Source organism: Anser cygnoides, chromosome 5 (assembly GCF_040182565.1).
Source record: "Anser cygnoides isolate HZ-2024a breed goose chromosome 5, Taihu_goose_T2T_genome, whole genome shotgun sequence".
In the NCBI taxonomy this organism is placed as follows: domain Eukaryota; kingdom Metazoa; phylum Chordata; class Aves; order Anseriformes; family Anatidae; genus Anser; species Anser cygnoides.
This window is the reverse complement of record NC_089877.1, coordinates 42,129,165-42,155,191: the sequence shown is the minus strand read 5'-3', so window position 1 is coordinate 42,155,191 and position 26,027 is coordinate 42,129,165. Positions and strand designations below refer to the sequence as shown.

Sequence of the window (26,027 nt, the reverse complement as noted above, 5' to 3'; positions counted from 1 at the left end):
CCTGTTTTTGATAAGCAGTTTCGATGATCAGCCACATAAAAACATGGAGTAATGCATTTCAATATACAAAGATATAATCAAATCATATACCTCTGAACCAAAACCACAAGTCTCTTAACTTTAATAAACAGATCTTTTTTTACATTTCTTCTTGTTTTCTCACTTATCTAAGTCTGCAAGAGAAAATAACTTAAAGACAGTATTGGAAAAAATGGTCCTGAGAGGCCCTGTTCAAACTCAGCACTTCATTTTCTGTGAAAGTTTTCCTAAAATAAATGTACATGTTATGACATACAAAGCTTTACATATATTACAGATTAAAGGAAAGTAGACTTCATCAACAAGTTGTTACAAACACGAAGAGAGCTTTCATAAGCCTTAGAAATTCAAGAAATCAGTTACCATAGACTAATGGTTATAACTCTCAGACCTCAAACGTTTTTTCCTCACTTGGTCTTCTTTTCATATTTATTTGTTCTCGGTAAAAATAAATAGAAATAAATGCAACATAAAAATTGCTAAGCTTTGTTCACTTGATGTAACTTAGGCTCTGCTTAAACTCCATTTAGCATAGCAAAGCTGCTTGGCTTTCTCAATTAAGCTGTAGGCTTACATGTCAATCAGCCAGTCTTCGTATTTGACTAAGGTTTCCTTTGTTAAAGTATAACTTCTACTCCCCTAAATGCTTCTTACAATCTTAAAAGACATTAGCACTGAAAGTGCAATATTTTTTTTTTTTAAGTGCAGGGAGCGTGTTCAAACAGTTTTAATGATCTGTTGATAAAAAAAAGCATTAGAGCATTGTAGGCTTAAAGCTGGTAAGCTTTCAAAGCTCTGTGTATAGCCCAAGAGTAACTGCAGCTAATGTCTACGATAGGCCAAAATTAAGCAAAAAAATTTAAATGTGTCAATATGCACAGGCAGTGCTTAAAGGAAGCACAATCCCCTTGAAATCTTCAAAGCTGGATCAACCTGTTCACAACAAAGTCCCAAATGTGATGATGAAAGCAACAGCTTCAAAAAAATTGATAAAAATTGGTTGTTGGTAAGTGGGATGAAGGTCAATTTCAGTATGTACTGACAGCACCTCCCACTACAGCTGACTATAGGAGAAAACACAGCAACTACAGAACCAGAAAGCAGCATGAGCACTAATTGCTAACAAGTAAAAGGCTCAACGTGTAGGTATTACATGAAGTTTCACACAAGTACTGCCACAAATATTCTGAGAAATAGCTTCAGCATCTGTGCAGGAAGTGAAGCAAAGTTACCTGATTTATTTAAGTCAAATGTAAGTCAAAGTGATATCTGGTAATTACTGCTAGGATATTTTCCCCCACGTAGGTAGGCTGTAAGCTGGAGAAGTAGGCATTCTGTTCTGCAGGTGCCCTCTCCCTGTTTTTGAAGGTCACAAATTACTGTGTTATCTTATCACATTACTAGACCTTAATATTCAAAATAGAAGTCAAACCCCAAAGATAAGAAACTCTAAATGTTAGGTTTCATTGCACCAGGGTAGGCTTGTTCAGGGTAGCACACTTCCCCATCAGAAGATCTCCTACTGCACCACCACAACTGCAAGATATTTACCAAATCCGCCAACACACTTCTCCAACTACTTGTGTACTAGAAGTGCATGTTTTAGTGGGAGGATTTGCAACGCAGCCAGTCACATCCACGCATAGAACTTACATTCATCCAACCCCAGCTGGTAAGCCAAGTTCTGCAGGCCACGAACCTTCTCCATCAGGTTAGCTGTAGTGAGGCTCCCCAACTCTAAAAAGAGAGAAAAGCACGATTTTTAACACTGTCTACAGACCTCTAGTGGCAGTTTATATGTTTACTATTTCACAGAGCATTCAAGTAATACTTTCTACAATTTCAATTTGAGCTGTGCAGAATATGTTCTTTAATCCTTACAACTCAGACATGAGAACCAGCAAAAAGTTATGGCCATATAAAAAGCAATTTGTCCTACTTCCAACACAGAACAATTCAGCTGGAATTCACGTGAGAAAGAAGAGCAAGCTCAAGGATGATTGCTACAAATGACTGTAATATGCAATAAATCCATATGCTAGCTAGCCTTTATGCAGCTTTTCAAACAGCCTTACAAACAACGTTTCCACTGGAGATCTCAGTTACAAGAGTGAAAACACATGCACACAACATCATTCAGCAAGCCACTCAAGAAATCTAAGCTGGTCACCAATGTTAATCATTTGAGGTCTACCAAAACAACCCTTATGCCTCTTCTCAAACAACAGGAGACACCTATTGTATTTCTACAGTAAAATATTAGTAAGAGAGGTAACTGAAACATAATATATAATGTTACACAGGTTTAACTAGTTCTTATTTGCTTGTTTTGAAAAAACAGACAGCCTTTGATGTCAGGATATTTTCCTGGAGATGACAGGAGTAACAAAAAATCGAGGTAATTGACAAGATAAAGAGACTACTAATCTAGATCCTTCAGCTGCAGATTCTGCAAATGCAAGGGCTAGAGATCGAAGGCCACAGGGCTCGCTGATAGGAGTTTCTTGCTTTCAGAAGTAAAATAAATTAATGGGATAATGAATAAAAAAGTAAAAAGAATAAAAGCACAAACTGTTAGGCATCCACGATAAAAACTCTAAAATAAACACTGAATAACACAGAAGGACCACTCCCCATCCCTACACCTCCAGAAGGGTTCAGAAGCAAGCCCTTTAACCCTTCTTTTTTGTAAGGAAGGAATTCCCACCTGCTTTGACAACCACACCCTCCCCAGCGCCCATACTCACCCTTTAACATATCTATATCATCATTTTCCAGCTCAGCCATCCATTTGGGAGGAGAACTCGTAATAGGCTGGTTTGGAAAAGAAAAACAAGATGCAGAAAACAGACCACGCTCAGACAACGGCATCTTTGGGAACACACAAGAAAGTTTGAGCTAGAACTTAAGGCCAGTTAAACTGACAGGGAAGATGAGGGTTCCAGGTGCTCTGTGGGGATAGTTTAACGCTTAGTCTTGTTTTTTAGATTCCTCTGGACGCTTTAAGGGTTAAAGCAGGGCAGTAACACCCACAAACTAAGGAGAGGACCCCAGAGGAGGCTTCCCTAAAGCTTAAAGCCCTTCCTTCCACCCCAGGCTGCAGACGGGAGGCTCAGCGAGCCGCAGGAGGCTCGGCCAGGACTCGGGCAGCAGCACAGGAGACCCGGAGCGGGCGGCTTACGCTTTTGAAGGAGGCGGCGAACTCGGCGACTCCCGGCACTGCAAGAGAGAGAGCGGCGGTGAGCGGGGCGGGCAGGGGGAGCGCACCCCGCCGCGGCTCCCCACCACCCCCCAAGAACCCCCAAAACTCACGCTGCTCGGGCCACAGGTCCGGGGAGGCCCGGTCCAGCTTCTCGAAGCTCAGCAGCGAGGCCTCCAGGTCGGCGCCTGCAAGAGACGGCGGTGAGGGGGCGCTCGGGGGCCGACACCGCCACCCCCCCCCCCCCTGCCCCGCGCCTCACCGTCCGCGGCAGCCGCCATCTTGCCGCGTCACGTGAGCACGGCCGGGAGGGGAGGGGGGAGACAAAAATTCCGCCTTCGGCCGCGCGGCCAATCGGCGGCCCGGAGCGGGGGGCGGTGGAGGCGGGGGGCGGGGCGAGGGCGAGGCCGCTGCCCGGCGGGCCAATGGGAGGGAGGGGGCGGGGCGGGGCGAGGGGCGCCGCTGAGGGGCGGCGGGGCAGGGACCCTGGGCCGGCATGGCGGCGGCGGCGGCGGCGGCAGCGCGGGGGGCCTGGGGCGGGCGGCGGCGCGTGGCGCTGGGGGTGAGGCGGCGGGGCCGGGGCCGCGGGGACAGCCCCGGGACCCTGCGACGGCCTCGGGTCGGGGGGGGCGGCGGGGAGGGTCCGGGGGGGCGGTGAGGAGCCCCGCTAACCGCGCCGTTATCTGCGTGTGTTATCAGCTGCCGCGGAGAGCCGGGGTGCCGTGGATCGCCTCAGCCGCCTCCTCCTCGTCCTCCTCTGTGGTGAGTGCCCGCGGCGGGCCCCCGGGGGGAGAGGGGGGGTGAGGGGGGGGGTGCCCCCCCGGCCGCGGGGAGCTGCTGCTCGGTGTGCGTGGCTTTCCCGCCCCTTCCAGGTAACCCCAAAACGCAGCAATCCCGCCGCACCGAGGGCCGGGCGAGGCGCTGAGCTCGCGGGTCCGCCGCGGGCGCACCCACACGTGGCTAGCGGAGGGCTGGTGGCCACAGGAGGGTGCGGCCGGCACCACCCCGGGGCCTCCCCTGGCAGCCGAGGTGCTCAGGGGCGCTGCGCTCCCCTCCGGGGTCTGCAGAGGATTTGTGCTTTCGCAAGCGCAGCCCTCTGCCCCGCTTCTCCAGGTGTGACCACCCACGTAATCGCCTGCAAGGTTTTTTTCTTTCGACCCACCGCCCTGGTGTTACCTCCCTGCTCCAACGTTACCAGCGTTGTTACAGCTCTCATCTCAGCCCCGCTTTCTCAGCTTCTTGCAGCTCTTGCTGCCCTTTTGCTTCCCACTCGTCCTGTTTCACTGCCGTCACTTGTCCAAGCCGGCCCCGTTTATCTTCCTAATTCTTCCTCTGATCTCCCTTCATTGTACCATGGATAGCATCCCAACCCTCTTATTCCTCCTCCCTTATTCCAAACCTTCCTTTTCCTCTCCCCTGCACGTGGGTTGGGAAGTTGTGTCCTCCGTGCTGCCTGCCAGGACGATCGCTGTGAACTCAGCACCTACAGGTTCCTTGCCCACAGTTGCAGAACCACAGGGGAGCAGGGAAAGGCCGATTCAGTGCCTGCAGCTATGAGCTTGCGAGATGAACCCGCTTAGTGGTTTGATGGGAAAGGAACATAGTACAGTTTGTACCGGGTAGGCGGAATCCTCACAAAGTGAATTATTAACTGTTTTTTTCTAAACACTTATGAATTGCAGGTTTTTAATTTGCTTAGTAACATAGTATTTAAGTAGATTGAAACAGCTCTGAACGTAAGTCTAGCAATGTATTTTTTCTGTAACAGTTTTTGAAAGATCTTTAGCCATTTTGCTCTTAAAGTGGGGGAAAAATGGGGCTTAGTGTTAAATGAAGACCTACATGTAATGAGGCACATTGGCACGTGGGCACCTTGAGACAAAGATCACTCACTGGCCTGCGTTTTGTCCTCCACAGCCAACAACCAAACTGTTCATCGATGGGAAGTTTGTTGAATCCAGAACTACAGAATGGATCGATATCCACAACCCAGTGAGTGAAGCAGCCTCTGCTTATATACTAACAATTGCTGTGCAGTAAGGGTCTGTGCTTCCATTGAATCGTTTGGCAAAAGGGGAAAGTATATGTCTTTCTTGAGAAAGCTTAGTCTTGGAGCTTAAGATGGATTTAGCACTGTGTAATTGCTTCTCAGTTTCTTCTTCACATGAAATGTTAGTCCTAGGAAAGTGATGACCTTCTTTATCTCCCCTGTGTAGTAAAACCTTGATCTCTGAAGAGGAAGCTTAAATCCTGCTTACTGTATTTTGCTCATAGAAAAGCTCTGTGATTAGTATGTCCGAACTTCATGCGGCTTCCTTTCACCCTGCATGTGTACAACCTGATACAATTTGATGCCAGCTGTATGTAAAGTCCTGATAGAGATTGATTTCACTGTCAGACCAAGGTAAAAATCTTGGCAGCTGAAGCTTCTCTCCTTTGAGAGAGTTTCCGTCTCTGCACCATAATATTCACTGTGAATTTAGAGGCTGGATGCTGTGCAGTGCAGAATGAACTCAGATGAGTAGCACTTGCACTTGCCTGAGTCCTGCACCAAAGGGCTCAGAATTCTGACCCTCACCATAAGCATTTGGACAGCAGTTTTTAAAAACTTTTGTCTGTAAAGACCTACTTTGATTTGCTTTGTGGAAGTGTTCAGGGCAGCAAGCTGTGTTCATGAGGTTCGTTTGGTCTCTATAGGGCAAACAATGTTCTCTTTTTCTAAGTAGTTTCTCTCTTAGTGACTTACTGATGTTTTTGTCATGTCAAAGCAGACTTAATTTTTAAGTGTGCATGAGAAGGAGGTCAAACCAACAAAGACAAGCTCTAAAAGCTAAAATACTATAGCACTAAGGTTGCTCATAAAGATCTTTTTTCAACCTAGTGACCTAGGTAAACTAACATCAGTGCCAATTGCACAATCATGTGCTGCTCTTTGCAAAGCAACCTTGCTTTGTTTAATGCACGAGAGCAAATGAGCCAAGACGATACAGAGAGAAAAGGCCGTAGGCCACAGAAACCTTTGTCTTACACTCTCTAGAAGCTGAAAAATATATCAGACAAGTCACTTCAACTCCATCTTGGAAGTCAGCACTGCATTTACAGCTTTCTGCATGCCTGTTGTGAGATGTATAGAGTACGGGTTTTCAGAAGTACGAAATACGTAGAATTCCTGTTGTAGCCCAGGCCTTTTGCCTGTTCCACGGGAGGAATGTCTCTTCTCCTTCCCCATCAGAAGGACACCTCCTTTTAGAATAAGGATTTTAAGCATGTGCTGTGAGGGACTGTTGAATGGTTGTCAGGGAGAGCTGGAAAAAGTGGAGTTTTGATGCAATTTGTTCTTTTCCATCAGGCTACCAACGAAGTGGTTGCTCGCGTACCGAAAGCTACACCCAGTGAGATGGAGGCAGCTGTGGCTTCTTGCAAAAAGGCTTTTTGGAACTGGTCAGAAACATCTGTCTTGAGTCGCCAGCAAATCTTCCTGCGTTATCAACAGCTCATCAAAGACAATCTGGTGAGGCGCTACATCTGTGTGTGACGGCTGTTGCTGAATGCCTTGTAGCTGACTTGGTGAATGAAATTGAGTCTCAGGCTTTATCTGAATTCTTGATAAGGTCTTGCTACCATAATTGAGCTGACAGAGTCACTGTCATTTAGAGGTGAGGCAAAGCACTTTCCAGGCAAACGTGGCTACAGAGGCAGTGCTTCTTCAGGAGTATTATTCTGCATTTGTTCCTTTGACCAAAAGACCACAGCAGGAACTTTCAACTTGGATGGAGAATGTGCCAGTTGACAAAGACAAGTGGGAGAAGCATGTTACTATGTTTTTGGATTCCACAGATTTTTCTGTGTGTCTTTGTGACATGTGAAAGCAGTAGAATATAAGCCAACCTCCAGCTGTTTTTTGTTCTTGTTGTTTTTAAATATCACCTGTGCAACTTACTGTCCACAATTATTGTCAACTTACTGCTTATTGTCCCAAGGAGCAAATCAGCCCATGCAGGCTTTCCCAGGGTCTACTCAGACTGTTCAGCTGATGTTCAGCTCTCTGTAAACTTAACCCTGCACCCTATGTCCTGGCAGGTACTTCAGTAACATTCATAAACTTTGTTTTCCGTTTTCAGAAAGAAATTTCAAAACTCATCACCTTCGAGCAAGGGAAGACCCTGGCTGATGCTGAGGGAGATGTGTTCCGAGGCCTCCGTAAGCTGCTGGCTCCTCCTGTTACAAAAGGGGCTTTCAGATCCCTTAGGAAGGGAGGAGGTCTCCTGAGCAACTGTTTGCTCCAGGAGTTTGTACATGTAGCTCCCTCCAAAGCCTCCTTCCAAAAGAAAAAGGGCAATTGTAACTCCTAACCTGAAATATTCCCTTAGATAAGGCTTCCTTAAATCACTTCCAAGTTATTAAATCCTTTCTTTTCCTGGGAGTGACTACAAATTGCTGCAAAGGGATTGTTCTCATATGTTGAATCGCAGCTGGTACACTAAAACCACATCTGTACTTTTACTGGGGCTGTTGTGTCTGTGCTCCTATCACAGTGGCATATAATGTACTCAGGAGAGGATCCATTCACAATAAGCTCACAGTACTTGGCAGAGCAAAGGGATTTTCTGGAGCACAATCAGTTTTAAGTTGTGGGAAAAGGCTGGAAGAACGACTTGGGTCAAGGCAGTGGTGAGAAGGGAGTTTGGGGACTGACTGTTAACAGATCACCCAGTGGCATATTGCCCTTTCTGCTGCAGAGGTGGTGGAACATGCTTGCAGTGTGACATCCCTCATACTGGGAGAGACAATGCCCTCCATCACTAAAGACATGGACACTTACACCTACCGTCTGCCCCTGGGTGTGTGCGCTGGCATTGCGCCGTTCAATTTCCCAGCCATGATTCCTCTGTGGATGTTCCCCGTGGCTATGGTTTGTGGGAACACGTTCTTGATGAAACCATCGGAGCGTGTACCAGGAGCACTCATGTTCCTTGCCAAGCTGTTTCAGGATGCTGGTGCCCCGGACGGGACCCTGAATATCATCCATGGACAGCATGAAGGTAATAATAGCCCTGCTTGGGAGATGGCTGGAGTGTGCAAGTGTTGTGGTGTACGTTTAGTGGAGGTACTAAAACAAGTTGGAGCGTCTGATCCTACTGCTGGTAGATAAGTTTGTAAAGGTGCTTGAAAACTCTTGGTGGAGGGGAAATGGGGTGACAGGAAGATTCTCTAGCATGTTGCATCAGATATTTTGGGAGATACGGTGGCAAGAATTTTGGGGGCTAGGGTCTGAATTTCCAAGGTATGCAAGTGTTCAAATTCTCTTTAGCTACCTAAGCTTCAGTTGAAATAAGCAGATAAATCATCTTGGTGTTTACCAAGGAAAACTAAACAAAAATTAAATGCCTCACTGGCTATGCAGTGGACACCAGTATTCTAGTTCCTAAGCAGATTATTTTCCAAAGCACTCAAATTCAGAACCCAAGGATACAAATAGCCAACAGTAAATTTTGTTTCAGCATCACTTGGGCGCCTTGGGAATGGCCACCATGAGCACTGAAATGTGACTCAGATGTAGGAAACAGAGGCAAGAATTCTGATAAGAAGAAAGATGCATAGATTTAGCAATGTGGGGATGGGGACAGAGGGAAACGTTTGTGCACCACGATATATAATATGTTATTTCCTATTTAAAGCCGTGAATTTCATTTGTGACCATCCGGATATCAGAGCAATCAGCTTTGTGGGATCCAATCAGGCCGGCGAGTACATCTATGAGAGAGGATCCCGGAATGGCAAGAGAGTCCAGGCTAACATGGTAATGCCACCGAACGGAGCACATGGCAGCATCCAGACTGCCTCTGTCTGTGCATGTTAAAACAGAACGCACCAGTCGGCAGCAGAAGCTGACTTTCCTTCTGAGAGTTAAGTGTGGAGGCTGCCCTTCTTGCCAGCCTGCTGGTAGCCTTCAGAGCTACTATAACAGGATACTGCCAAAGAGCTAGAAAAGAAGTGGGCAGGGGTGGTTAATGATGGGAGGCCCTATGTTTTGTATTTCAGGGGGCAAAGAACCATGGTGTGGTGATGCCTGATGCCAACAAGGAGAACACCTTGAACCAGCTGGTTGGAGCTGCTTTTGGAGCAGCCGGCCAACGCTGCATGGCCCTGTCTACAGCAATTCTAGTGGGAGAAGCACAGAAATGGCTGCCAGAGCTGGTGGAAAGAGCCAAAAATCTACGCGTAAATGCAGGTACAGGCTCAGATAATGTCTTATTAGTTACTTCACTTCTGTACAGCTGTGGCTTTTTAGGTTAGTGTACCTGCCATACTGTGGTGTATCCCTTGAAGCAGCTAGCTCCATAGGTTTGGTCCGTAGGTATGGGAGCTAGCAGATTATCTGGAGTGGGACAAAGCCCTAAACTCGGAGTTAGGAATGTGTAGGAAGGCTTGGCAATGCAACTGATGCACAGTTTATAGAATTGGCTTTGTTTTAAATGGAACTTTGAGGTTATGTCCTATGTAGAACACAAACCTACCATTAATGTAACAGTCTCACTTAGAGATCCTTCCAATCTGTAGTAAGCATGCAATAAGAGGAAAAAATGGAAACAAGCACTTTAGAAAAACTAAACATTAATTCTAGGAGAATTCTCCTGACTTTCATTTATTTTTGATGAAGTCTTGCAAAGAAGAAAACTTTTCTAAGAAGGATCTGTTGTTGAATTTTAGCTTTTTGGTGATCTAAAACTATGCTTATGCCTTCTCTTGTTTGTTGATTATGAGTTGCAGGCTATTACCTCAGTTCATTAACGCCTCAAATCTTTGTTCTGTGTCTCAGAAACATCAGATTTTTCCTGCCAGTGTAGTTACTTCCATGATACATATGAAGAGGAAACTGTAAGAGTTAATTTTTTTTTTTGTCTCTGCCTCTTTACAGGAGACCAGCCTGGAGCAGATCTAGGACCTCTAATCAGTCCCCAAGCTAAGGAACGTGTTTGCCATCTGATTGAGAAAGGAGTAAAAGAAGGTGCAAGTCTTCTTCTGGATGGCCGTAATATCAAAGTGAAGGGCTATGAAAATGGCAATTTTGTTGGACCAACAATCCTTGCCAATGTCAAGGTAACATAACCAAAACTTGATGCTGTATAATGCAGGGTCACTTGAAAAATGGGTTAGCCAAAATCAGTCAAGAATCAAGAATCACCAGGTAGAAGTCTCATAAATAGCTCAGCTTTCTCTTGCACAATCCCAGTAAAGTGCTGATTGTAATGCTGTTGTGATGAAAGAATCCAGGGGAGCAGAACAAACTGAATAAAGTTGATAATCTTAACTTTATTGGAATGCAGCCAATTAAAGGAACATATGGGCAATTTGTACTGCGTCAAAATAAATATCCATTGGGCACAGTGTACTTTGTCGTAATGGCCAGCAGCAGATGTCTAAAAAGAGTATGACTAACAGCCAGACTTAAAATTTTCCTTTCTCCATTATACATTCCTGCAATTTGCAACTTAAGGACTTGTAGAAATAAAAGTTAAATATTTGTGCAAGTCTTCACAAGAGTAATTATGGGGCAAGGTACAAAAGCTCTTTGAATAATTGTACATATTCACAGTTTTACTGAAACAGCCTCTCAATATAGTGCATGGTGTGCAACAGATGGATGCTACTATGGGGGAATATTAATTGTGGTCCTCTTGGTGAGTGATTACATGACAATGCGCCGATCTTGATAGTTCTGCTATTGTACTTTGTATTAGGATTTTATGGATTAAGTGCTATCATATATGTCAGGCTTTTAATCTATCTCATAATTTAATTGCATTGTTTTCATTAAACATCTTAAAGTACTTCACTTTCCTTTGATGCATTGTAAATAGTTAGGTATTCAATAGTAAAAGTTTCACTGAGATTTTTTGATTTGTAGTTTTCTATACATTAATAAGGTTATCAGTAGCCACAGAAAACTCGTCAGATGAATGTTTTGTAGTTTGTTGTGTTAGTTATTAATGATTAAAGTACTCTAACTGGTGCTTTTGAATTTGTCAAATACTGCTAATTATGAGACACAAATCCCAGGCACTGACTTATAGAGGAGTGAACTATCCTGAATTAATCCTGGCTTTAATCAGCCTTGATCAAAGGCCTAACTTGTAACTCAGGTCAGGCAGGCAGTAGAAGCAGAAAGCATTTTAGCAGTTACAAATGGTGCCCTCTTTAGTGGACTAGATAGATGGCAGGGCAGGGGAAACGGTGGAATGGCAAGCAGGACTGAAGGATGGATGGCCTGCGGCAATGCAGTGTGGTGGGTGTTCCTAGGAATATCCTGAGGATGAGCAGTATGTGTATTTAGCATACGCTATTTCCTACAGTCTGCTTTTTCTGCTGTTTGTCTTGGCAGCCAAACATGACTTGCTACAAGGAGGAAATCTTTGGGCCTGTACTGGTGGTTCTGGAAGCAGACACGTTGGATGATGCGATTAAGATGGTGAACAATAACCCCTATGGAAATGGAACCGCAATCTTCACCACCAATGGAGCCACAGCTCGGAAATATTCTCACTTAGTAGATGTGGGGCAGGTATGTTCAAGCTAGAATTGTTCCTGTGGTTGTCGTTTTCACCATGAGTAGGCATCCAGCTATAGCAACTAATCACTGACAATCTGCTACTTTATTTTGTGATTAATATGGCAGTTCTCCTTTGCTTTAGGTGGGAGTCAATGTTCCAATCCCAGTACCTCTGCCCATGTTCTCTTTCACCGGTTCTCGTGCTTCTTTCAGAGGAGACACTAATTTCTATGGCAAACAGGTAACTTGCTGATTCAGAGTACTCTCTTGATTTGTTATAAATCAGGTTAGAAATGGCAATGGGGAGATGATCATCAGATCTCACCTTACTGGGTGGAGATTTGAGAAGGGAGCAAGAACTAAGTATCAAGTTTTCTCATAGGACCAGAGTCTGTAGGGAGCTGTTGAAAGGAACAGGCTGACAAGAATTGATCCCACGGAGGAAAACTCAAACCTTTGTAGACAGAGCAAAAACTGCTTGTTACATCTGTGGTGCAGATCTGAAGAATTCCTAAGGCCAAACATCTGACCCTTGTGTCTCTCCTTTCCCCCAGGGAGTGCACTTCTACACACAGCTGAAAACAATCATTTCTCAATGGAAAGAGGAAGATGCCACTGTTACCAAGCCTGCTGTGGTTATGCCAACTATGGGGAACTAAATCAGCCTTCACAGATGCTGACCTTGGTTCCCTTCTCCTTCCATGTTGCACTTTCCAGCTTTGTCCTGACGGTCATCATTTCCTTGGGAAACAGAAAGCTCCATTTTCTATGGGCCTTTTTTTCTGTCTAGATCAGGCAGGCTCATGTAATGCACAGTCTGGGTTTTCTGTTGCTGTCTGTTTTTTGGCTAGCTGAACACAATTTTTTTTAATAACCTGTCACAGAGGAAAAAAATCTAATTGAAAGGGAAGACAGATGAGCCTTAACTTGTGTTTCTTTCTAGACCCTCTGAACTTGAACACTACTCTGCTTTCCACTGCAGTATCTTTAGCCTTAGTGACTCAGTACTGGCTACATCTTGTAGCAGTTTTCTTTACCACTTTCTTACATGTTAAGATTTTGAGCTAACCTTACTCAGATGAGTACTCAGTTCGAGTGACATAACTGGGACATCTTGGATGTCTCATGGAAATGACTTCTACATACAACGAAGACAGCAAGTTTGGGAGTTGAAAACGTCAGTCTTTCATCTGTTGAGCAGTTTCCAAAACACTTCAGAAATGGCTTTCTAAGCATTTTTCAGGAAAGCATATTTGATTGCTTGTCTGAGGATGAAAGAAATTCCTGTATGGGACAGTGACCTTCACTGTGCCTCTGACAGCTCAAAAACTTCTGTTCCTGTTGTGCGTGCAGATTGTATTCTCCAGCTTGCTGTCAATTCCGTTATACCTAGAAGTTGGTTGGTGCCTTTTTACTGTGCTAACAGAAATGTGCCTACAGGTCCTGTAAGATAATGAAACTGTGGAAGCAGAAACATGTTTGTATGTCTTGAATCACAGGATCGTGTGAGTCTGGGTGGTAAGAGAAGTAGACAGGTCGGTAGGAAGAGAGAACATGTTTTAATCACAAAACAGCCAGGCCTGTTTTGTTTTTTTCCTGACTATAGCTGTATTTCTTGTGATTGATTGACACCTTGTGACATTTGCTCAAACACACTCACGTTCCCTAGGGACTGCAGGTCCCATTACAAGAGAAGGGTAAGTCTTGGTATATACCCTGTTCTTAAGAATATGTGCATTTGGAGCTGGAGAGCCTCTACTTTTATTCTTGCATCCTGGAAGATGATGCAGCCATGAGGGATCTGCAGGGAGCTCATTCAAGTACTCATGGAAAAATAATATTATTCTAATGATTGTAATCATTACTTGTTCTAATTAAACAACTTGAATGTGAAGACTTTGTATCCTGCCTTCAGATTAAGATTCCTTGTAAGTGACAGTTATGTATTTAGTGGATCCACAGCAGTTACTCTTATGTTTGTACCTCACTTTTTCTTCTGCTATACTCGAGGGAAATTCTCACCTTGCAATTTGATTGTGAATTAAAAAAATTTGCTAATACATTTCTGCAGAAAATGACTGTTCCTTGGTAAGATATTCTGTAGGTGTTACAGTGACTTTGTTCCCCTTCACAGAGGCTGGTCTGTGTTTCCTGTAATCAGTGTATACATCTTCCTTTTACAGTATTTCAAGGACTTCTTCTGCACCAATATTTTCATACAGCATTTCAAGGAATGCCTTGTTTCTATTTCCAGGTACTTACCACTTGATCACAAAAGCTCTTAAACTTCATATACACAACTTTATTGCTAACTGGAAATGTATCTCAATCAAATTACAGCAACACCTACACAGAGTTCTAACCACTTTAGTGATATGTATAGGGTCATCCTAGCTCCTGGCTTTTGAAAGAATAAGATCTTTATTTTAAGGAGGAGGAAAAGTGTTGTATTTCAGATGAATTTTAAATTTGTAGTCAAAGCAGCAGCATTAACAGATGGAAGATTTAGAATTGCAGCTTTGCTCACACGGTGACTTCCACAATGAAAAGTGCAGATGAGTCAGTAATTGCTGTGGATGTTGTTCTTGTTCACGTAAAGTGTACAGCTGCCTTACTCTGTTAACATCTGAATACGTGGAAGGATTACCGCAGAAGATGATGACTCTGATAATTCAGCTTGCTGTGTAACAAATATTAGGTTGGAAGAAATATTTTCTGTGCTGCAAAGGTAAAATATTCAAGGTAAATCACCATTAACACATTGGCATCCTTTCATACACCAGGGAAAGGAATATTAAATAATAGCCTCTAATATTGTCTACAGTCATTCACTTTCAAATCACCTTCATTCTTCTTCCTAATCAGCATTGCTATTCTGACTTTTCTGTTGCCTTACTAAAACACACTATCTCTTTCCTTTAAAAATTCTAAAATCCGACTTTTATAACATCAGTCTTTATCATCAAGCTTACCTGCTGTCTGAAGAATTGCAGGAGTATCCCTGCATTTTCCCCACACCTGTGTTCTAGAAATTTGTAGGAGCCTTTCACTTGCGTGCAAATAGCTTTTCTGATTATCTGCATTTCCAACATTTTTAAATCAGATTATTTTAAATGTACTAGAAATACAACTTGTATCTGCCTTTTAGTTAATGAAAGGCCTTTTTAGATCAAGCTGCAGATGATCACTGATGATGTACCTGCTTCATCTCACTGCTGGTACAGCTTTCCACTGATGAGTTGTTAAATAGTATAGTATAATTTAGCATCTTACCCAACTTTACTTTCTTCTTTAGCATCAGCAGGAGCTGGAGCTGAAGTAGCCAGAACTCTGCTGTGTTTCCTGTAAGGAAGAAATGAACAAAGTTATCCTCATCTAGGGGTGATGTATGCTCAGCCAGGTTTCTAATCCCACACCAAACTCCTGGTTTCCTACAGCAAACAGCAAGCAAGAAATGCCAGGACACTTGAGCTATTGCAGTACACTCTCTGAAATCAGCACTATGAATTGAACACGAGTTCAGTTTGCTACTGAGTTTTGTATTTTATGGAAAAATCATTACAACTAAAAGTAAATGAGGAGCACTCAAGCAGAAATTGCATAGGCAGAGGTCAGTGCTGCTGTGCACTGTTTCTGCCGTTTAGTTCACCTCTATCTTTACAAATACAGGGGTGACTATTGCTTGATATTAAGCAGAGGTCTAAATAATCCTTTCTATCAGTGTGAAGATATCAAAGACTGACCAAAATATTAGTTGATAGTCCATTTCCTTCCTGATTCCCAGTGGCCTGATTTATTCTGTTAATAGATATATCAGAACTGTGTGTAAATTTTTTTTAGAGGAAGAAAGGCTGTCAGCACATGTAGACAAATTATTGAATTATTGGTAAACAAATATCATGTTATGTTTCCAAATAACAGGTAATAACAACATGTGGAAGAAAACTTCTAACCTCTTATCCTAGAATATTATTAGAATAGTATCTCACTTAGAATGCACACACAAAATATATTTTATAATAGAAATCTTTGAAATTAACAACAAAACAATGCTTTTAATCATAAATCAAAATGAAGTATTTGTATCCCAGTCCTCAAGCATACCTACCATACAGCTTTACGTGTGTTTTTGTATGTTGGCAAATACTGATAAAAGGAGTTAAATTGGGACCATAAAAGCTAATGGGTTAATCATTTAATTATACATTTCTTATTCCTGCTGTAATAACTTTAACCAAATTTGTTAAACTCTATTAATGTAATAAAATTTAAATTTAATTTAAAAGATTTTAAAAGATAACATAGAGAAGATGATATTCCACCCTGTTTAGCTCTCAAACTATATACAAATTTGTAACATTTTTGATTTTTCTGTGGGCACTCTTATATGAATTCCATCAAAAATTCTGTTAACAGTTTATAATGTATTTAATGCAGCTTGACTTCTGAATTTCCAGTGTAAACCATACTTTAGACATCTTTTAAATCATGCTCCCAGGTTTCTTATGATGACTGCAACCAGCCATATGGTAAGTACCCTTTCAATAATGTGGTTGTGGATATTTGTATTTTGTAATACTGGGCAGATTGCTTTATGGTTTTCTTATTAAAAGGAAATATATGTGGGGAGTGGTATTGTCACAACATGCATTATCTACTTGTCTGATAAAAATGGATAGGATTTCATTAATGACTGAACAAAATTAATCCCACTGCACTGAGCAAAAATAATTCTGTCTTCCTCAGTACTATCAAAAGTTTATTTCCACTTGCTTTTCTTTTGATACTGCGCACAAAGATCTAGCAGTATAGTCTGGTGCCTGTCCGAAATTTGTATAAATCACCTTTTTCATAAGGCTACAGTATTTCACACCAAGCCACACAGCTAGACTCTTATGCTAGATGCAGAGCCTCCTGGAATCCCTTACTCTGGGGTTTATCAGCCAAGCTTTAGTAACAGTGAAAGCTCTGAACTCCCCTACTGAAGACACAGAGTATTACCATGGATTTGCACCATTCATTTTGGCAAAAAGTAATCTCAGAACACGTTCTTTTTGTTCCCATGTCAACTCACTGATATCCACTTTTTCAAACTGTACTTTATTCCTGAAAAACACAGAAAAGATCAATGCATTAGGAGAAAAGGCACATTTCTCATGGACTCGCTATGTGTAAAGAGGGCTTGAAACTCTATCTCTGCATTGCTCTTGTTCAGCTATTCATAGCATGTAAATTCAGAAAATAAATCCGTACTGTCTTTCCAACTTCTAAACATATGGCTCTCTAAACTAGACATAAACATATTCATTTCAAGCACATTTCCCTTCCTTTGCTTCTTTCACTGTTCAAACATAAGAAGCTAAATATATATTCTCAGTTCCAGTCGTGTCCCCCCCTCCCTTTCTTTACCCTACACGGGGAAGCGTCCTGTAAATACTTTCACATCTGATTTTTGATTTCTCGGTGTTTCTTTTTTGTCATTTTTGAGATAAGGCAACCTGAATGGGGCATTCCAATTGATTACATGTCACTGAGTTAACCAATGGCTGATGAATACTAAGCTTTTTATTTGGGAGTAGTATAATTCTGATCTCTCACCAAAGACAGATGCAAACTGCAGCTATGCTGGACTTTAAGCTCTACGTCTTAAAATCTATGGATACTGCTGCAGTTTGTAGGTGCAGATTGCTAGCAGGTTAGTTACCCGTAAAACTGGCCACTGTGGCATGTGTAGCCACAGTTTAAACTAAGGTGCACCCTAATGCAAATTCTGAGAGATTTACACTTATAAATCAGATTTTGGTTTATTAATTTTGAAATGTAATCCTGTCAATTGGTGCTGTACTGCATATGATCTTGGCTATGATATGTCACTGTATATTTCATGTAACAGCTCAATTTTTAGATTAATTGTGAAGCTTGAGGAAAACATCCTTTGAAATCACAATGCAAAGCAGAGGCTTCTGGCATATGGACAGCCTTGAATAAAGACTATTTGCCATCTACTGGTTGCTTCTGTTAAAATGATCAGCAGCACAGTAAAGAGTTCCTAAGATGTTAATTGTAATTTTTAGGCTCCAGTGTTTTCAGGTCATCGGAGTGAATGAAAAGCAAAAGAGCAATGCCAGAAGAACAATGCCTATACAACCCCCAAAAAACAGAGATGCTACAATAAATATAAAAAAAAGAAACTACAGAAATGCATTTATACTGAAATTCCACATGTAATTCCACAGCACATGGCAGAATATGAAAAGTACTCTTCTGAGCTTATCTTGAATTTCATCCACAGAAATAATGATCAAAAAGCGAGATTAGATGCCCACAAAGGCCTTACTAATTGACCTCATACAGTTATTCTCACTAAAGCAGTCTCCACAAACATTCCAAATGTAGACAATATCATCACACAGGTTTCTTTTTTTTTTAAGGTGTGCTAGAAAGATAGAGATTGGTTTTTTTATGTTAAAATACCAGTAGCATTTCTCTGCTTCCTCTAGGTCTCTATACACACTGTTTGTGCTGTTTATGCTGCCTTTGAATGTTTTGACTTTGGGAAATTCTTCGGTCCCTGCACATGCCTCCATCATTTTTCTGTAATAGGCAGCCCGTGCTTTTTCATAATAGTGCTTTCTACTGGCTATGATCTCCTGCTTCACATGTTCCAGAGCATCTAGGAAGAACCTTTCCACCTCAGTCCTCTCATTTAAGATATTCCGGGCTAGTTTCTTCACTCGATTCATCTCCTGGTCCTTCATTTCTAGTAGTTGCTGCAGTTTCTTGATCTCCACCATGCTTGCCTGGTTTTCTATCAGTGCTTGATGCTGTGTTTTTTTAGTCTCTGTCTCAAATTCTCTGGTCATGTGAGATAAGGCCATCTCCAGTCTTTCCACTTTACACTGCAGATCTCTAATCTGTGCTTTCTGATGGTTGATCTGTCGGATCTTTTTTCGAATCAAACCCTCGCTGGTTTCCTAAAAGGGTAAGATGAAATTTTTTGGGCTTTTGTTTACTCACACCAAATCTGGAGGTTTCCTTTTTCCCCAGCACTGACGATGTAGTAAAACATGCTGGCACTGTCACACCAGAGAGAGAATACTTCTCTGGGGTCAGGTTTTAGTTTACAGGAGAAGCCAGATAAAGAAGGCTTGGCATGTAGTGTACACTACATAGAGACCTATTCTCAGTGGGCTATCATAGGAAATCCTTCCTTATTTCTCCTCCGTAATTAAGAGAGAATAAGAGCTTTCTTCAGACAACTCTGAAACTCAATAGCTGCAGAGGGATCTGACTAGGGAGAAATTAGTCTCAGTACACTTACATCTATTTCCAGAACTTCAGGGACCCCTTCCTGGGGGGAAATGAAACAGAATTAAAACCAGAGCAGAAACCTTCTCCAGTAACAGAAGAGTGTTGTCCTCCTCTAACTTCTGTTTTGTTTTCTGCAATTCCATATTCTCTTTCAGATTGTAAGAGAAAGCACCACGAAGACGAATGTTCTCCTTAAACACCTCTCTCCCAGTGCTGTTCAGCTGCCTGGACAAAGGAAAATAAAATCCAAGAGCTTTAATCACAACCTTTCGTGTTTTTTACATGAAAATCAATATTTCAGTGTTCTAATTTCAGACTTAAGCTGTAAAATCCTCATGGGTCTGTACAAAGTTTTCTTAGCTTTATCTCTAGTCCTACATTTGGACTGGGAGAATGAGAAAAAAGTAGTGTGATTGTGATTATTACCTCCAGATCTCCCCTAGACCCTACACCCAGCAAGTGTAAGTGCTGCCATCGTCTTGACATTTAAAACAGAGCAAACAGCTTAGGTCGTAACTGATTTTGCCTTTCAAAGGCCACACAGTAAGATGGGCAACTAGTTCTTTAAAACACACCATTAAAATGGGTTAGTAAAACAGAAAACATGAAAAGCAAGTGTTTCTTACAAAATAGCCTCACGCTGGGCAGTCTCTGTCATCATTACCAACTTCTTCTCAGCATCTTCTTCCAGTCTTTTCTGAAAGGGAGAAAAGCCTGTTTAAATTTTGCACGAGAACTGTGGCACAGAAGTTAAAACCTAATACACTGTAAATTCTAAAATCATCTCCAGTTTTCAGCTCATGCAACTTCTTGCAAAGAAAAAAGAAATAATAATAATTTGAATGAACCCAAGGGCACTGACATTCCTGACAGAATTGGAGAATAAGGCCTCTCTGGGATCCTGACATCCCATGTCCTTCTTTAAAAAGCTGCCCCTAGCTTCCAACCCAGTCATCATACTTTTGTTGATGTAGGAATCTGTAAAATGCTGAGTAAAGAACTGTCAGAATTATAGAAGCCAGAGTAGTCAGTGGGAGAAATCATTTTTTTCTAATAAAAGTTTAATTGCCTGTCAGCCTTTACCTTCTCTTCAAGGAACCTCTTCTCCAGTCTCACAAGCGCTTCCTGATGTCTCCTGTCTGAGATCTTCATGCTCTTTTTTAACTGTGATAAAAAATTAAATCTCTGTAAAAATGGAAATTAATTTAAGCCTTATAACTAAGTGTATGCAATTCTTCAAGGAGGTACTTGGTAGTCTTTCCTGGCACTACTCAGTCTTCATCAAATCTTCACACAATCTCTAAAATTCACTTAATCTGACTTTTATTACTGTTTTGCTTCCTCTTCAAAGCTCACCTTTGCCTGTATTTTCACATCACTGACAGTCATTCACACATGCTCCATCACTTTGTTTAACGCTTGGTTTTACAAATCTACTTTACCTTGTCTATTCATTCAGTCATCAAGCTCATTCAAAATCCAACACCTCAAGCATCCTTTGAAAAATGCATGACTAACTGTAGTTAGTGTCTTAGCTTAAAAGCAGATATATATTAATAATCTAAATGCTGTTGAGCAAGCATTTGTTTTGTTTCCAAGACACTTCTTGTAGTTGAAAAAAACCTCAGGCAAGCTGAATCACTGAGACACGTTGCTTGAGGCACCTTTTTCATGCCATCACCCAGCTGAGATGCTTGTTATCAAAGCTGAAACATTTTACAGTTAATACCACTATTTAAAAAGCATATTATAGATCCAAAGTGTGTACTAAATCCTCTAGTCCATCCATGTTTGTATGATTCTATGTAAATTTTGTTTAAAATAAATAAAAATGTAAAAACAAACCGACAGCATTGGCCCATTACAGAAGTGAGTTCTGGCTACAGAACTTGCATTTTATAAACCTTGTGCTTTTGCTCAGGCTATGTAAACTGTGCTTAAAGGAAAAAAAAAAAAACAGTAGGTCAGCCATGTCTTTTCTCCTCCACTCCCAAACTCTGGGTTGCCATGCAGACAGAAAGGCTGCTTTTTAATTAAGTATTGCAAACCTGTGTTTATGACAAACTTACATCTTCCAGTTCTTTCTCCATAGCCGCTTTCTCCCCGTGAAATTCCTTTATTAATTTCAGTTCTGATTGAATTTGGCCAATTTCTCCAACTTTTTTATGAAATTTCTCTTCCAGTTCTTTTATTTTTTGGGCATAATAGTCTGCCTGCAAATCGGAAATAATCAAGAAGTAAGCAAAATGAGGGAAGTCAATCACTAAATGTTGTCATATAAAACACAGAGCATGCAGGACTGAACGTCTGAAATTACACTAAGCTGCAGTGTTTTAAAAACCACAAGGAATTCAGCATTAGAAGAAATGCTGCAAACTCAATAAAAGCTACTCTCCAGTGAAATAAAAAGCCTAGAAATGAATGGTTACTTTAAAGCAACATCTATAACATTGTTTAGATCCTATTTTGCTCTTTATAATCTAAGGATGGGAGACAGTTCCTTGTGGAGTCTTCTTCATGGGTTATTATACTGGCTTGAAGTGGATATGAGCACAGGTCTGTTACTTATTTAAGACAGATTAACAAATAATAATTTTCTTTGTTCTTTTTAAGATTTTTTGGTTCAACAGCAATGAATGAAGGATAACTATAAAAGAATTAAAATTAGTTATTGGTTAGCTTAGTAAAAATGAAACATTTGTGCTGTCTCTCTGGCCTCACCATTACCCAGCTGGTTCCTATTACTATTTCAGATGCTATAAAATATTCCTACTATCTGGAATAATACTAGAGAGTCATGGGATAACTCCCACATCAGCACTGTTTTTTCAAGTTCTTTTTTCATGCACGATTCTTGTACCAAAACCTGCAACAGTTTGCTGTCCTAGCTTGTTCCTCACACTAAAATCAAAACTACTGTTCAGCCTGCCCAGAGGATCCCACTGTTCTGAGGACAAAAAGCTCATTCACCAGTTTCTTGTTCTCTTCTTGTGCTTGCTGTTTCAAATCAACCAGCTCCTTCCTCAGTTTCTCGATCTGCGAAAACAGAAATTAAGAAACAATAACTGGGGGAAGGGCGGGGGAGAGAGAACAGTAACCTAGTTGTATTCTTCTCTTCAAACTTAAATTATGAGAAGACGCCAGAAAGAAAAGAAGGGTCCCTCACTTGCAGTGTTCAGGCCAATTAAACCACCTTTAAAATTGGGGAGTGAAACAACCACTCGTGATTTGTGTTAAGCATGGGAGATAATGCAAGCCTAAACTGTAAAAATACCTGTAGCAGATATGAAGAGATCTGCAAGTCTAATAAAGAATTAAAACTATCCGGACAAAGGGCTTTCTTCCTTATCATTTTGGATAGTGGTACAGTATTAAGAGAAGCAGTTCAGAAAAGGGGAAAAAAGAAAATATCAGGCAACTGGAAAAGGGATTGAATAAGGGCTTCCATGATGGATGCAGGAAGAAAGAAAACCATGGACTGTGAGCAAGAATATCGTCTCCTGTCATTGAATCCCACCAATGTCCTGGGGATCAGAGATTTGTGTCTTCTTATTCAATAAACAGGGCATTTAAATAAAACTTAACAGGGCATTTAAAATAAATATTTATTTTCGGTTTCTTATTATAACTGAAGAAAGGCTTTGCTCTTTTTTGCTTGGTACTTGGCTTTAGAAAAGCAGGCACAGGGATTCAAGTGCAACAGCCTGCGATAGAGGTCACCAGCGTAGTGCTTATTTTTTCACTGCACTCTGAGCAGATTTGGGGTTTGTTTCCTCTAAGCCCTTTTTTTTAAACTTTTTTCGGTTTTATTTCCTCTAAGCCCTCCTCCAGGAGGCTGAAGACGGCAGGAGCCCCTCAGCTGCCTCTTCCTCAAGCCGCGGGAGCGCTTCAGCCTCCCCTCACAGCGTTACGCGCCCGGTGCCCGGGGGCTGAGCGGGCAGGGCCCCGCCGAGGGGCTCGCCCTCCCGCACCTCCTGCGCCTTCTCCTGGCCCTGCCTGGCCAGGCCGCCTTGCGCGGCCATCGCCTCCTTCTCCAGGCGCCGCTGCCGCCACAGCAGCTCCGCGTTGCTCCTGGCCAGCAGGCGGGACGCCGCGCGGTATTCAGCCCGGGACGCCTCGGCGGCCGCCAGCCGAACCTCCCACGGCAACGCCCCGGCGGCGGCGGCGGCCGCCTCCTCCTCCCGCTCCCCGGCCGCCGCAGCCGAGGCTCGGGAGCAGGACGAGCCGCTCGGGCTCGGCGCCGGCCGCCCGGCCGCCATCTTAGCTCCTACCCCCGCGGCCTCGTTGCCGCGGCGACCGGCCCGTGACGCCCTACTCGCGCGACGGCGTGACGCGCGCGCCGCCGCCGGCGGGATGTGGCGCCCCCGGCGCCCCGAGCGAGCGGTGAGCCCCCGGCAGGGCGGGGGGGGGACCGGGGGGGGGGGGGGTGACAGTGCCGCGTTGCCGCGGCAACCGCGCCCGCTCCCAACGGCCCGGGGCGGGCAGGTAACGGCGGGCGGCTGCCGCTGGCTGGCGGGGGGAGCCCGTGCCCCCGGTACTGCCCTGCCCTGCCCTCAGGGGGTTCGTCCCCGCTGCGGGGTGCTGCAGGGAGGGGGGCAGCCGGCATCGTTACCGGGGTGGGGTGTGGTGGCCGCACCGGGTCGCGGCGTGCGGTCCTGAGGTGGTTTGTTACTGTTACGGCACCGCTGCCACTTCTCTTGGTTAAGGAGCTTGGGTTTAGGCGTCTTGCCTCTGGCAGTCTCGTCGCTGTGCAGCACCCGAGCATTTGGGGATCTTTAAAGCCGCACGTCTTTATACGGGCAGTGCTTTAACTTCGCCGTGTAGTCCCTGAAGTCGCTGACGGGCACACCTGCGCGTGCTGGCGATGAGCGTTTCTGACCCGTGGAACCCGTAACGCGTCTGCCCGGCGCCGCCGGAGTCCCGTCAGCGCTGTCCCCCCGCCGGCCGTGTAAATGTTTTACCACCCGCCGCGCTCGGTTAACTTTCAACTTCTTGAAGCGCGCCCCGTGCGCCTACCGGAGCGTTTCGCTGCCGGTGCTGAGTAACGATAAGCTCAAGTTCGTGTAAAGCGATTTGCCTGCGGTTTTATGTGCCTCCGTGCCCTCCCGATCCGCCTGATAACGCAGTCCGCTCCTCCTAGCTGAAAGCCAAGGCGAGGGGAAGAGGGGCAGGCGCGGCCTCGGCGCTCCGAAGCGGCTCTCGGTAGGATATCTCTGAGCAGGAGTAGCTGTTGCTGCCTTCGTCCAGCTCCAGGTGCGTGCCTAACGTGTTTACTGCCGACAGTGATTATTGCTGCTCCTCGATGTGGGCGGCAATCAGAGCCTGTTGATGATAATCCATCTGTTTTACCCACTGAGCTGTTTGCTGGTATTAATGAACTTGCCCTCATATCACTGTTAGCCTGTATTCTCCTCTCTGTTCTTTGTTTCATCCCTCCTGTTGTATTCTGATAGCAGCTAGGATTTTATATTTTTTTGAGAGAAACTTTCTTGGAAATAGTACTCTTCTTTCTCAGTAACTAATCTCTACCTCTTGTCTACCTCCACCCTAAAATTTTTCCTCTGTTCTTTCTTCTGACCTTCTCTTTTCACATTTTCCATTGCCGTTTTTGTTGTACTCTGCCAATTTCCCTCTGCCGTCCCTGACTTCTTACTCTCCTTTTCTACACTCATGCTTCTTGTGGGCACTGGTTTGCTAATGCTCTTTAGTAAGTGGCCTGAAACTCTCATCGAAGAGGCCCAATGTACTTTTTTCATTCTTAGTGAGAGAGGGGACCTTAAGGTTTGTTTTTTTGTTTGTTTTTATTGTTGTTTGCTGTTTTTGTACTTGGGTGGATAAAGGTGGAAAGAAAGATGAATTCAGGGGAGAAGTAGAGAATGGGAAGTGTGAAATGGTGGTGGATGGCTGAGAAGGGATGCAGAAGTTAATTTTAGTGAATTTAGAGTTTAGGGAGACTAAGACTCATCTATTAGGATATCTGGCAAGAAAAGCTTGTGTTAATGATGGCAGTTGGTTGGATATTTTGGGATCAACTGAGATTGTGAGGCTTATGTAAGTGTCACATGTGCTGTCTGTAACAAGACTCTGGAGTTTGTTCTTAAGGCAGGTGCTCAGGTTTTATTTGTGATTGTTCAATAAACAAAATACTTATATTGCATAACAACAACTCTCCTGACCAGCTAAGGTAGTACTCGTTCACGCAGCTTCATGTTCTGTTAAGTGATGCAGCTTCTTGGATTTTCAGCAGACCTCCTTACTGTGATGTAGCAAATGTGGGTAATTCCAGCTGCATCGTAGTCAAATCCCTAGCTATGAAGCTGCCAAACAGCTCAGCACTTTCCATGAACTCTGTTCAGGACAGCAGTTTAAGTTTTTACAGGTTGGAACTAACTTCTTAGTTATTACTGCATAAAATGCAAATGCTTTGGAAACTATGACCAGTTGCAGTTGATGGCCAGGGCTGCTGCATGTTTGTGGAATGATAAAATCACTTCTCACAATGTGTTTGTAAGGCAGAGTGGATCGAGAGTCGGTGCTCCTGCACATGCCTCTATGCCTCTGCTAGGAAAGGGAGGACTCAACTAAAGGTCACAGAAGATAAGCAAGGTTACCCTTCTGCAACGGGCTGGGCGTTTTCTTTGCTCCAGAGATAGCTGAACGCTTGACTGAGTTAGAAAGGCACTTACAGAATGACCCAGTGTGGCGTGTTTAGTGAGAATGGGTAAAAGTTAATCTCATTTTGCTGTAATTAGGGACAAAGGTGAAGGGTTGAAATAATGGAAGTTGTACAAGGGCTGACTTGGGAGGGAAGGGTAAGTGAAGTTCTCTGGGCAGGGGTGAAAGGTGTATGGAAACAGAGGTTACATAAAATTCACACAGAAAGGAAAGGAGAGAGGTTAGGATTAGGAATGGATAATTATACGATAG

General features: G+C 43.3%; 3 protein-coding genes across 11 annotated transcripts in view; 1 reads left to right on the top strand and 2 right to left on the bottom strand.

Annotated features, from left to right (window-relative positions):
- Positions 1–3,621, bottom strand: part of LIN52 (lin-52 DREAM MuvB core complex component) — a 45,816-nt gene extending 42,195 nt beyond the window's left edge. For 5 of the 8 annotated variants that reach the window (XM_066998091.1, XM_066998097.1, XM_066998092.1 and 2 more), the window contains exons 1-5: positions 3,501–3,621; positions 3,352–3,426; positions 3,221–3,258; positions 2,787–2,853; positions 1,693–1,776 (exon numbers count right to left, since the gene is read on the bottom strand). In XM_066998091.1, the coding sequence (XP_066854192.1) occupies positions 1,693–1,776; positions 2,787–2,853; positions 3,221–3,258; positions 3,352–3,426; positions 3,501–3,519 (283 nt within the window). In that variant the 5' untranslated portion in view covers positions 3,520–3,621. The other 3 variants (XM_066998098.1, XM_066998096.1, XM_066998090.1) reach the window with 3 other exon arrangements.
- A 61-nt stretch (positions 3,622–3,682) lies between these two features.
- ALDH6A1 (aldehyde dehydrogenase 6 family member A1) lies at positions 3,683–13,851 on the top strand. Its single transcript, XM_066998086.1, has 12 exons — positions 3,683–3,800; positions 3,938–4,000; positions 5,156–5,230; positions 6,588–6,749; positions 7,360–7,438; positions 7,978–8,280; positions 8,917–9,038; positions 9,281–9,470; positions 10,158–10,339; positions 11,622–11,801; positions 11,932–12,030; positions 12,344–13,851. Exons 1-12 carry the CDS (start codon positions 3,735–3,737, stop codon positions 12,446–12,448), a joined length of 1,626 nt encoding a protein of 541 aa, XP_066854187.1. The 5' UTR covers positions 3,683–3,734; the 3' UTR covers positions 12,449–13,851.
- Positions 13,852–14,076: 225 nt separating this feature from the next.
- Positions 14,077–23,865, bottom strand: BBOF1 (basal body orientation factor 1). 2 transcript variants are annotated; one of them, XM_066998087.1, is made up of 10 exons: positions 23,713–23,865; positions 22,071–22,136; positions 21,170–21,313; positions 20,184–20,264; positions 19,727–19,797; positions 19,181–19,325; positions 18,264–18,763; positions 16,791–16,895; positions 15,063–15,131; positions 14,077–14,509 (listed from the first exon to the last, which is right to left on the bottom strand). In XM_066998087.1, exons 1-10 carry the CDS (start codon positions 23,863–23,865, stop codon positions 14,401–14,403), a joined length of 1,443 nt encoding a protein of 480 aa, XP_066854188.1. In that variant the 3' UTR covers positions 14,077–14,400. The 2 variants fall into 2 exon arrangements, with proteins under 2 accessions (XP_066854188.1, XP_047915652.2); XM_048059695.2 differs by lacking the exon at positions 23,713–23,865 and adding an exon at positions 23,072–23,472.
- Positions 23,866–26,027: the final 2,162 nt, after the last annotated feature.

What these genes read in the sequence shown, in the direction of transcription:
- BBOF1 (XM_048059695.2), bottom strand. Translation starts at nt 23,359, where the DNA reads ATGGCGGCCGGGCGGCCGGCGCCGAGCCCGAGCGGCTCGTCCTGCTCC. An exon ending in GCCAGGAGAAGGCGCAGGAG is followed by an intron (nt 22,137 to 23,071) that starts GTGCGGGAGGGC and finishes CTGTTTTCGCAG; the next exon opens with ATCGAGAAACTGAGGAAGGA. An exon ending in TGGAGAAAGAACTGGAAGAT is followed by an intron (nt 20,265 to 21,169) that starts GTAAGTTTGTCA and finishes TTTTTATCACAG; the next exon opens with TTAAAAAAGAGCATGAAGAT.
- ALDH6A1 (XM_066998086.1), top strand. Translation starts at nt 3,735, where the DNA reads ATGGCGGCGGCGGCGGCGGCGGCAGCGCGGGGGGCCTGGGGCGGGCGG. An exon ending in AGATGTGTTCCGAGGCCTCC is followed by an intron (nt 7,439 to 7,977) that starts GTAAGCTGCTGG and finishes TTTCTGCTGCAG; the next exon opens with AGGTGGTGGAACATGCTTGC. An exon ending in AGAGAGTCCAGGCTAACATG is followed by an intron (nt 9,039 to 9,280) that starts GTAATGCCACCG and finishes TTTGTATTTCAG; the next exon opens with GGGGCAAAGAACCATGGTGT.